This window comes from Mustelus asterias, chromosome 24 (assembly GCF_964213995.1).
Source record: "Mustelus asterias chromosome 24, sMusAst1.hap1.1, whole genome shotgun sequence".
Taxonomy (NCBI): Eukaryota; Metazoa; Chordata; class Chondrichthyes; order Carcharhiniformes; family Triakidae; genus Mustelus; species Mustelus asterias.
In genome coordinates this window covers 2,601,832-2,613,731 of record NC_135824.1, presented here as the reverse complement: position 1 = coordinate 2,613,731, position 11,900 = coordinate 2,601,832, and the positions used below count along the sequence as shown (strand labels likewise).

General features: G+C 44.5%; 1 protein-coding gene across 1 annotated transcript; it reads left to right on the top strand.

Moving 5' to 3' along the window:
• The first annotated feature begins 2,890 nt into the window (after window positions 1–2,890).
• snapc5 (small nuclear RNA activating complex, polypeptide 5) lies at window positions 2,891–11,824 on the top strand. Its single transcript, XM_078241174.1, has 4 exons — window positions 2,891–3,022; window positions 3,594–3,713; window positions 6,261–6,356; window positions 11,125–11,824. Exons 1-4 carry the CDS (start codon window positions 2,906–2,908, stop codon window positions 11,257–11,259), a joined length of 468 nt encoding a protein of 155 aa, XP_078097300.1. The 5' UTR covers window positions 2,891–2,905; the 3' UTR covers window positions 11,260–11,824.
• Window positions 11,825–11,900: the final 76 nt, after the last annotated feature.

Here is an 11,900-nt window from a genome sequence, read left to right as displayed (position 1 = left end):
GAGGTATAGAAAATTGAGAGGGGTAGGGAGAGTGTAGACAGGAGGAACCTTCCTGAGATGCTGGTATCCATGGTATGCATTTCCAGAATTTTCCACGGTCTATAATAAATGTCACATTGGAGTTGGGGGTGTGATATTTTACACCTAAAGTCATTTCTGTTTGTCAGTTTCTGCAAGTTAAGTTGATTAAGTATTTTTTTGGCAAGTGATAGATATTAAGTCTTTGATCTTTTCTAAAAATGGATGAAATTTGAGAGCAGGGTTAAAATCCTGAGGGGATTTTATAGCATGGAACAGGGTGAGAGATTGAACTTTGGGTTATCGGAGGGGACAGATTAAGATATTGGGTCAAAGAACCAGATGGTGAGAATTTTGTTTTCTATAACAAATTATGATAATCTGAATGCACTGCATTGGATAATTAATCATGCAGAGGGGAAAAGACAGAGTAATTGGATAAATGTTTCAAAGAGGCAGCGCTGGCACAATGGGCATTCTCTTTGTGTGCTGTAAGATTCTGTGATTTGCGAGTACAAATTGAGAAAAAAGCTTTTAGCCAAAAACTATGAATATTTCTTTCAATTAAAGTTTGCATTGCTGCAGGTATAAACTGTGACTGTGTCGGGAAGTTAACCTTTACCAGCGTTTCATAACTAACAAAAGCCAAGGAATGGGAGAAAGTATTGCTTGCAAAGGATTTTTAAAAATTTTCAGTATCAAGAGAAATTGCAAGAACTCTGAAATAAATTGCTGAGTTTGACACTAAGAGCAGTGTTATTACCCTCTAACAGGTCCTGCGAGAACGTGATGACTCTGAGGATGATGTTTGTAGATTATTAGCAGCAAGTCGGCCATTCGGCCTCAAGTCAGTTCCAACATTCACTTATATCTGATCTGTAATCTCAATCCCATTGACTCCCCTCAGCTCCATCTTCATCGACATCCTTACCCAACGGATGGTTTGTCCCCAGCAACAGCAGCTTTTTATGGGAAACCATTTCAGATTGATCTCGCTCCTGAATGGCCTCGTTCTAATTTTAATGTTGTGACCCTTTCTCTGGTCTCCCCCACTAGAGGAAATGGTTTCTCTATATCTAACCTAGATGTGGTTTATATGGATTTTAGCAAGGCGTTCGATAGGGTCCCCCATGCAAGGCTTCTAGAAAAAGTGAGAGGGCATGGGATCCAAGGGGCTGCTGCTCGGTGGATCCAGAACTGGCTTACCCAAAGGAGGCAGAGAGTGGGTATAGATGGGTCTTTTTCTAATTGGAGGTCGGTCACCAGTGGTGTGCCCCAGGGATCTGTTCCGGGACCCTTGCTGTTTGTCATTTTCATAAATGACCTGGATGAGGAAGTGGAGGGATGGGTTGATAAGTTTGCCGACGACACGAAGGTTGGTGGGGTTGTGGATAGTCTGGAGGGATGTCAGAAGTTACAGAGGGACATAGATAGGATGCAAGACTGGGCGGAGAAGTGGCAGATGGACTTCAACCCAGATAAATGCGTTGTGGTCCATTTTGGCAGGTCGAATGGGATGAAGGAGTACAATATAAAGGGAAAGACTCTTAGTACGGTAGAGGATCAGAAGGACCTTGGGGGTCCACATCCATAGGACTCTAAAATCGGCCCCGCAGGTGGAGGAGGTGGTTAAGAAGGCGTATGGTGTGCTGGCCTTTATCAATCGAGGGATTGAGTTTAGGAGTCCGGGGATAATGATGCAGCTATATAAGACCCTCGTCAGACCCCACTTGGAGTACTGTGCTCAGTTCTGGTCGCCTCATTACAGGAAGGATGTGGAAAAGATTGCAAGGGTGCAGAGGAGATTTCAAGGATGTTGCCTGGATTGAGTGGCATGCCTTATGAGGATAGGCTGAGGGAGCTCGGTCTTTTCTCCTTGAAGGGACGAAGGATGAGAGGAGACCTAATAGAGGTATATAAGATGTTGAGGGGCATAGATCGGGTGGACTCTCAGAGGCTTTTTCCCAGGGTGGAAATGGCTGCTACGAGAGGACACAGGTTTAAGGTGCTGGGGGGTAGGTACAGGGGAAATGTTAGGGGGAAGTTTTTCACACACAGGGTGGTGGGCGAGTGGAATCGGCTGCCGTCCGTGGCGGTGGAGGCAAACTCAATAGGGTCTTTTAAGAGACTCCTGGATGAGTACATGGGACTTAATAGGATGGAGGGTTATAAGTAGGCCTAAAAGGTAGGGATATGTTTGGCACAACTTGTGGGGCCGAAGGGCCTGTTTTGTGCTGTAGTTTTCTATGTTTCTAACCTGTCAAATCACCTTAAACATCTGTTAAATCATCCATTAATCTTCTGAACTCAAGTTGGGGAGGACCCTCTTGACATTTTCTGCCTGATTTGAATTATGATGTGGAGATGCCGGCGTTGGACTGGGGTAAACACAGTAAGAAGTTTAACAACACCAGGTTAAAGTCCAACAGGTTTATTTGGTAGCAAAAGCCACACAAGCTTTCGGAGCTGCAAGCCCCTTCTTCAGGTGAGTGGGAATTCTGTTCACAAACAGAGCATATAAAGACACAAACTCAATTTACCTGAATAATGGTTGGAATGCGAATACTTACAACTAATCAAGTCTTTAAGAAACAAAACAATATGAGTGGAGAGAGCATCAAGATAGGCTAAAAAGATGTGTATTGTCTCCAGACAAGAAGAGACAAGAATTGTCTCCAGCCTTCAGGAGAACAGTGACCATGACACCACACAACCCTGCCACAGCAACCTCTGCAAGACGTGCCGGATCATCGACACAGATGCCATCATCTCACGTGAGAACACCATCCACCAGGTACACGGTACATACTCTTGCAACTCGGCCAACGTTGTCTACCTGATACGCTGCAAGAAAGGATGTCCCGAGGCATGGTACATTGGGGAAACTATGCAGACACTGCGACAACGGATGAATGAACACCGCTCGACAATCACCAGGCAAGACTGTTCTCTTCCTGTTGGGGAGCACTTCAGCGGTCACAGGCATTCGGCCTCTGATATTCGGGTAAGCGTTCTCCAAGGCGGCCTTCGCGACACACGACGGCGCAGAGTCGCTGAGCAGAAACTGATAGCCAAGTTCCGCACACACGAGGACGGCCTCAACCGGGATATTGGGTTCATGTCCCACTATTTGTAACCCCCACAGAGTTTCACTGGCTGTCTTGTCTGGAGACAATGCACATCTTTTTAGCCTGTCTTGATGCTCTCTCCACTCACGTTGTTTTGTTTCTTAAAGACTTGATTAGTTGTAAGTATTCGCATTCCAACTATTATTCATGTAAATTGAGTTTGTGTCTTTATATGCTCTGTTTGTGAACAGAATTCCCACTCACCTGAAGAAGGGGCTTGCAGCTCCGAAAGCTTGTGTGGCTTTTGCGACCAAATAAACCTGTTGGACTTTAACCTGGTGTTGTTAAACTTCTTACTGTGATTTGAATTAGGCAGAGTGTGGACAGGGTGTAAAGGGCCTTCTGCTATTTAAAAATGTGGCATGTGTGAACAGTGTAGCAATAATTCAAAGGATTACTTAACATTGTGACTCTGTCAAAGCTGCCAAACTGTCTTTTCTGTTTCAGATGTTGGTAGGAAGCAATCAAGGGTTTAGAATGCTGAGCCGGCTACAGGAGCTGAAGAAAGAGGAGGAAGCTCTCCTGAAAATCAAAACCAGTTTACAAGATCAATTAAACCGACTCAAGGTAAACCCAAAGAACGTTCCATAGTTATTGTTTATATATAGAATTAACTTTTCCTCTGCTCCGTACGTGCCTTTTCACCCAGGGCCAGTAAGCAAGTGTTTCCCAGTAAGGAATAGGCTGGCAATAAGGTAAAACTCATGAACACTCTCCCCATCTCCACCACTTCATTATTGCTGAGGTTTGCTCCTGCCACCCTGCCTTTGGAGCAGTTTGGGGGTGGGGGGGGGGGGCTCGAGGATGAAGGGGCTCTCTGCTCCCATCACCCAACCAAACGCACTCTTGAGTTTTATATTTTGTTCCTCCTGTGGTGTCAATAAAGCATCTCCTGAACTTTCATTTGATTAAATTAGGCTGTTGCAGTATTTTGCAGTCACGCTGTATCAGCAGACCCAGCGCTATTGCATTCGCTGCAAAATACATTTATTTGTCACAAGTAAGGTTTACATTAACATTGCAATGAAGTTACTGTAAAATTCCCCTACTCGCCACAGTCCGGTGCCTGTCCGGGTCAATGCACCCTAACCAGCACATCTTTCAGAATGTGGGAGGAAACCGGAGCACCCGGAGGAAACCCACGCAGACATGGGGAGAACGTGCAAACTCCGCACAGACAGTGACCCAAATTGGGAATCGAACCTGGGTCAGTCACCTTTAGTGCAGTAAGCATATAAAAGCTACATTTTGGATGGAGTAGGGCAGCACAATGGCTCAGTGGTTAGTCCTGCTGCCTCACAACGCCAGGAACCCGGGTTTGATTCCGGCCTCAGTTCACTGTTTGTGTGGAATTTGCACGTTTCCCCCGCCCCGTCCATGTGGGTTTCCTCCGGGTGCTGCAGTTTTCTCCCACAGTCCAAAGATGTGTGGATTAGGTTGATTGACCTTGCTAAATTGACACTTAGTATCAGGAGGATTTGCTAGGTAAATACATTAGGTTATGGGGATAGGGCCTGGGTGGAATTATTGTTGATGCAGGTTCAATGGGCCAAATGGCCGTCTGCACTGTAGCGATTCTACGATTCATCATTATCTCTATTTTGAAAAGTATTTTTTCACTCCTCCGTGTTTGTGCCATTCCATCACTGGGAGCTTGCTGTTTACATCCCCTAACCCGGTCTCTCAGGGTGGTCCAAAGCTCACTCTGTCCATGACCAAGTGCCAGGCAAACACAGCAGCCAATTGGTGCCCTGCAAGTTGTTGGTTGAGGAAGGAATGTTGTGCACGACACTGGGAATATCGTGCTCTCTTTTACATTAAAAATAACTAAGAAATCATAGAAACCCTATAGTACAGAAAGAGGCCATTCGGCCCATCGAGTCTGCACCGACCACAATCCCACTCAGGCCCTACCCCCATATCCCTACATATTTTACCCACTAATCCCTCTAACCTACACATCTCAGGACACTAAGGGGCAATTTAAGCATGGCCAATCAACCTAACCCGCACATCTTTTGGAATGTGGAAGGAAACCGGAGCACCCGGAGGAAACCCACGCAGTCACGAGGAGAATGTGCAAACTCCACACAGCCAGTGACCTAAGTCGGGAATCGAACCCAGGTTCCTGGAGCTGTGAAGCAGCAGTGCTAACCACTGTGCTACCGTGCCACCGTGCCAGGGGGAGTTTTTATTTATAAGTATCCTTGGTGTTGCAGCACCCCCTCGCTCTTGGTGCTGTAAGTTGAGTCAAGCTGTATGTCCGGCGCTGTGACAAGATTTTTATGGTGACTGGCACTAGATGTTCCTTCTGACAGTTCTGACTACATTTTCACTCGGCCCTTCCCTGTCCATCAGTGTAAATAAAATCAGCAAAATGTTGAGTCACTCCTGTTGGATCAAAGCCAGGGATTTGGTTCCAACTTCCCCTCACACCCTAGATGCAGAGAATCTAATACTTCGAGTTTCAGTCTTTCGCAGGATGTGGGCGTCACTGGCTAGGAAAGCATATTTAATTACCCATCCCTAATCGCCCTGGAAAAATCAGTAAACACTTTCCCAGACAGTGGAAAGGGTCCTTGCCCAACTCCACCTCCACCAAGATGCTACACAGAGTCATTTGAAAGATTGTGAATGATTTTTATTTTTAGGTAAAGGCATCAAGTGGAGTGAGACTTTAGTGATTCGCATTCCTTCCAAGTCAGTAAGTGGAAAGTTTGGATCTTGGGGTGGAGGGTTGAGTTCCGATTCTAAATTCTGGGTTAACATTGTGCAGGCTGCACTCACCTAGTGGCTCTGGGCGTAGCCTGAGCCCTGCAGGTATAGGCAGGTTGTGGGATTCCTAAAAGCCTGGCCCTGAACAGGGCTGAACACCTGAGTCATTTGGATCTGGGAAAGCCACAGCAGTGGAGTTAAGGTACAGATCAGCCATGGTCCAATTGAATTGAGGGGTTCAACAATCTCTTGTCCCTCCCAGGTACTGTGCAGCTTTGTTCCTCTTTAAGCACCTTGGTGTACCTGATAAGTTAAAATGCTGCAAGAATGCAAATCATTATAAATATTTGATGAGAGCAATATATTGGAATTGTACCAGTGTGTGTGTTGTGCCTTCAGGTTGAAGAGTTGGCTCTGCGCTCTATGATCAACAACAGGCAAGATGGTGACGATGATGACAGTGACGGCTGTGGTCAGGCACCTGAACCTGTAGAGGTGAGGAGTCTGAGCTGAGATGGAAATGTTTGAATTTCTTTAAAGATGCATGGAAAAAGTGTTGTGCGATCATGGCTAATCTCATCTCAGCCTCAGCCCCATTTTCCTGCCCATTCTCCTTAACCCTTCGACCCCATTACTAATTAAAAATCTTTTCTCCTCAAATTTATTCAATGTCCCAGCATCCACCGCACTCTGGGGGAGTGAATTCCACAGATTCACCATCCTTTGAGAGAAGTAGTTTCTCCTCATCCCTCTTTGAAATCTGCCACCCCTTATCCTAAAACTATAACCTCTTGTTTTAGATTGCCCCACAAGAGGAAGCTCTACTTCCACTCTGTAATACCTTTTATCATCTTTTATATCTTAATTATTCTTAAGGTATATTCTTATTCTTCTAAACTCCAGGGAGTACAGACCTAAACTGCTCAATCCCTCTTCGTAAGACAAACCCCTCATCTCTGGAATCAATCCTCCTCTGAAGTGCCTCTAATGCCACTGCATCCTTGCTCAAATAAGGGAAAAAACTATACACAGTACTCCAGGTGGGACCTCACCAATGCCTTGTAAAGTTGCAGCATCACTTTCTTGCTTTAGCTATAGATGCCTAAATTCCATTTACTTTCCTTATTACCTTCACAGTGGGACAGTGGTTAGCACTGCTTCCTCACAGCGCCAGGGACCTGGGTTCGATTCCCGGCTTGGGTCACCATCTGTGCGGAGTCTGCACATTCTCCTCGTGTCTGCGTGGGTTTCCTCCGGGCGCTCTGGTTTCCTCCCACAGTCCAAAAGATATGCTGGTTAGGTGGATTGGCCATGCTAAATTCTCCCTCAGTGTACCCGAACAGGCGCTGGAGTGTGGCGACTAGGGGATTTTCACAGTCACTTCATTGCAGTGTTAATGTGAGCCTACTTATGATACTAATAAATGAACTTTAAACTTAAACTTTATCTGCATACTAGTTTTCTGGGACCCGTGCACGATGACACCCAGATCCCTCTGCACCGAAGTACCCCAAAGTGTCTCCCCATTTCAATAATAAGTTGCCTTTCCATTTCCCTGACCAAAGTGAATAACCTCACAATTATCCACATTAAACTCCATCTGCCACAGTTTGGCCCGTTCACCTAACCTATCTATATCCATTTGTAAATTTCTTATTTCCTCATTGCAACTTAATATCCCATGTCATCTGCAAATTTGGCTATAGTACCTTCCATCCCTGTATCCAATTCATTAATATAGATTGTAAATAGTTGGGGCCTGAGGACCCGAACCCTGTGGCACCCACTAGTTACATCTTGCCAACCAGAAAAAGATCCATTTATCCCGACTCTCTGCCTTCTATTGGTTTAGCCAGAATATCTCCTTAAACAACTGCCACTACTCATCCTACCTTTTAATCTTCCTGCCCTGTCCACTAGAGCCAAGTCTGTCCTCGTGCTGACATTATCTTTGTTTAATTCCAGAATGCAAGTGTGAGACTTCAGTCTCTCGCCCTCAAACTGAATTTTGAATTCTATCATACTATGATCCTTAGGTTAGAAGTCATTAATTAATCCCTGCTCATTGCACAATACCAAATCCAGAATAACCTGCTCCTTGGCTGGTTCCACAACATATTGCTCCAGGAAACAATCTCTAATACACTCAATGAACTCTCCCTCGAGGCTACCCTTGCCAATTTGATTAATCCAGTTTTTGTGCATATTAAAATCACCCATGATTATTTCCATACCTTTCTTACAAGCCGCCCCGTATTTCCTGGTTTATACTGTGCCCCACTGCGGAACAATTGTTTTGGGGATCTATAGATGACACCCTTCCCCGGGGACTTCTTTCCTTTGCTGTTTCTTATTTCTACCCAGACTGATCCCACACCTTAATCTCCAGTGCTTATGTAACTTCTCATCACAGTACTGATTCCTTCCTTCACTAGCAAAGCTACACATCCTCATTTTCCTTTCTGTCTATCCTTCCTGAGTACTCTTGGATATTCAAATCCCAGACCTGATCTCCTTGTGACCATGTCTCAGTAATTACCACCACATCAACCCCATTTGTCTTTATTTGTGCTGTTAACTCATTAATTTTGTTCCGAATGCGTCATGCTTTCAAGATACAAAGCCTTTATTGATGTTTGTTCTATTATCAAATTTCTCTACTCGTGTGTAATTCCTTGTTGCAAAATGACATTCACACGTTCTGTCCCCCCCTCCCCCCCTCTATTTTGGCTTGTGCTTTCCAACTGCTCGTTGGATCACTCTGTGCTCAATTTCTTCTGTATAGAGAAGTTGCAGGGTGATGGGGAAAGAACATTGGAGTGTGGCTAAATAGATTGCTGTCTAAAAGAGCTAGTGAGGTGGTTGCAGTTAAAAGTTTTTCTTCATCTCCCCTCTGGTTCTTTAGTCAATCGTTTAAATCGATGTCCTCTGACTCTTGACTCTTCCGCCATTGAGAACAGTTACTCTTCATTCTATCGAAATCCTTCATGATTTTAAATATCTCTATCAGATTTCCTCTTTACCTTTTCTTTTCCAAGGAGAACAACCCCAGTTTAGACCATAAGACATAAGAGCAGAATTAGGCCACTCGGCCCATTGAATCTGCTCCGCCATTCAATCATGGCTGATATTTTTCTCATCCTCATTTTCCGGCCTTTTCCCCATAACCCTTGATACCCATCTCGATTCTTAACTAATCCCTCACCCCTAGAACCATTCTAATGATAGTGATTTATTTCTGATTAACACGAGCAAAAAGGGTTATGGGGGACAGTGCATGTAAAAGGCATTGAAGTCGCCGATCAGTCTTGATCGTATTGAATGGGGGCAGCACGGTGGCACGGTGGTTAGCACTGCTGCCTTACAGCACCAGGGGCCCGGGTTCGATTCCCAGGGGCACGGTGGCACAGTGGTTAGCACTGCTGCCTTACAGCACCAGGGGTCCGGGTTCGATTCCTGGCTTGGGTCACTGTCTGTATGGAGTTTGCACGTTCTCCCCGCATCTGCATGGGTTTCCTCCGGGTGCTGCGGTTTCCTCCCACAGTTCAAAGGTGTGCTGATTAGGTGAATTGGCCATGCTAAATTCTCCCTCAATGTACCCGAACAGGCGCCAGAATGTGGCGACAAGGGGATTTTCACAGTAACTTCATTGCAGTGTTACTGTAAGCCTACTTGTGACTATTAAATAAACTTTAAAACTTTTAACTTTAGTTCAAGTTTGAAGGGCTGAATGGCCTCCTCCTGATCCAATGTTCCTAGTAAATTTCCTCTCCAAGGCCCTGGCATCCTTCCTAAGCAAATTACAGGAAGACACTAATAAACATAGAGATTGGGTAAATAATTGGCAAATGAACTATAATGCGCAAGTGTGAGGTAGTATACCTTGGTAGGAAAAATGGGGAGGCCACTTATTAATTGGAAGATGTAAATCCAGGTGGGTGGAGGAACAAAGAGTTTGTGATACAAATACGTCAATCACTGAAAGATGAGCCACAGGTTTGCAAGGCCATTAAAAAAACAAGCACTCCATTTTATTTCTAGTGGGATGGAATTGGAGTAGGGAAGTTGTACCAAACCTTGGTTAGTCCACACTTAAGAGTACAGCTTATAGTTCTAGCTGCCAAATTATATAAAAACATATAGAAGCATTGGAGAGAGTGCAGAGAAGATTTACAAGGATACCAGAAATGTCTGAGTTTGCAAATCGGGAAAGAATCGAAGGGTTGGGTCTCTTTTGAAAAGGGAAGTCTTTAACATTGAGTGGTTTTGGTGTAATGGTTACAGAGCGAATGTTTCTTGTGGGGAAGATGATGACTGGAGGCCAGCAGTATAAGGTAGAATCACTGTTACAGCACAAAAAAGGCAGTTCAGCCCATCATTTCTGTGCTGACCCTCTGAACGAGCAGTTCACTTTGTGCCGATCCCCTGCCTCCTCCTGTAACCCTGGACATGCTTTGTTTTTTAGCGAATATGTTGAAGGGTAAGTTGGGTAAACACATGAGAGAGAAGGGAATAAAGGGCTGCACTGATATCATTAGATGAGGAAGGATGGAAGGAGACTGTGATGTAGTGGTAATGTCACTGGACTTGTAATCCAGAGACCCAAGATTCGAATCCCACCACGGCAACTGGTGGTATTTAAATTCAATTAATAACTCTGGAAAATAAAGCTAGTTTCAGTAATGGTGACCATGACAACTATCATCATTTGTTGTAAAAACCCACCTAGTTCACTATCTTTAGGGAAGGAAATGTGTTATCCTCACCCAGTCGGCCCTACATGTGACTCCAGGCCCACAGCAATGTGATTGACTCTTACCAACCCCTTGCAAGAGTCGAGCAAGCCATATGTAGTTAGAGATGACGGCAAATTGCCAGTGACATCCATAATCCCTGGAATGATACATTAATGAAAAGCCTCAAGTCGAGCATAAAGACCAATATGGACTGGTCAGGCTGAATAGCCTGTTTCTGTGCAGTATTCCAATGTAATGGCTAATATGTGGTCCATACACACCTTAATTCCACTGCCTTCATCCACTTCCCCAATGAGCTTCGAAGTTAGCAATCAGTGCAGAAAATAGGCGGAGGGAGGAAAGCTCTTCATTTAATGCACAGAGTTTAACAGCAGAGTGATAATTGCGGGAAAGTGGTGCTCCCAACATATGAGAAACCTCGGAAGCTTTTAAAGTTTTAGCTGAGCCTTACTTTACCATCAGTGGCTATTGTGATATTTTTCACTTGCTCTATTTTTTTTCTTCAGTCCTCGATGCAGGTGGACGACGCAAGCGTTATCAATCAAACTCAGCTTCAGCTAACCACGCTGCAGACGGTTCGAAATGTAAGACAGAGAGATGAGGAAGAGGAGGAGGAAGAGGATGACGTAATCAACTCCTAAATGGGTCATTTTCAGACAAGAATGCAAGGAAGTTGCACAAATAGAATGCACTCAGTTCCTGTTTAAGGTGAAGTGTTGAACTGTACTTGTAAAGAGTGAAGCCTCAATCTGATGTGTCAATGCATGGCTTTCCAGTAGCTGCGGAGTAAGCTAGGCAATGGGCAGATGGTCGTCACAGGTGGGGAACAGCCTTTCTGCCATTTCTGAGCCTTCAGTTCATTAACTACTAGAATATTGAGCAGAAATTGAAATGGTGAAATAGTTGTCTTCATCGTTGTGCCTTGTTTCTTGAGAGAAACAGTGAAAGGAAGATTGACATTGAAAGCTGGCAGTGGGGACTTAACCATTTGCTTGTTGGAATGATGTGTATGCTTCTGGCACTAAAAAATCTTTGGATTAATAAAATGGAAACTAAAAAGCATGATGGTGGAATAAGAGAGGGTGCAAGATTCTACAATCCTAAACTGTTTTTTGAAGTATTGGTGTCAGGACATCAGAACAATAGACAGGTATAAAAGTCAGCTGGACCTTGGGTTTATATTCAAATATTGCAGTATCTGTTCTTAGCTAATTAGGGAACTTTACTGTTTGTGTGTCTCACTGAGATCCTCTAATGGTGGTAACCAATACTGCACCACATA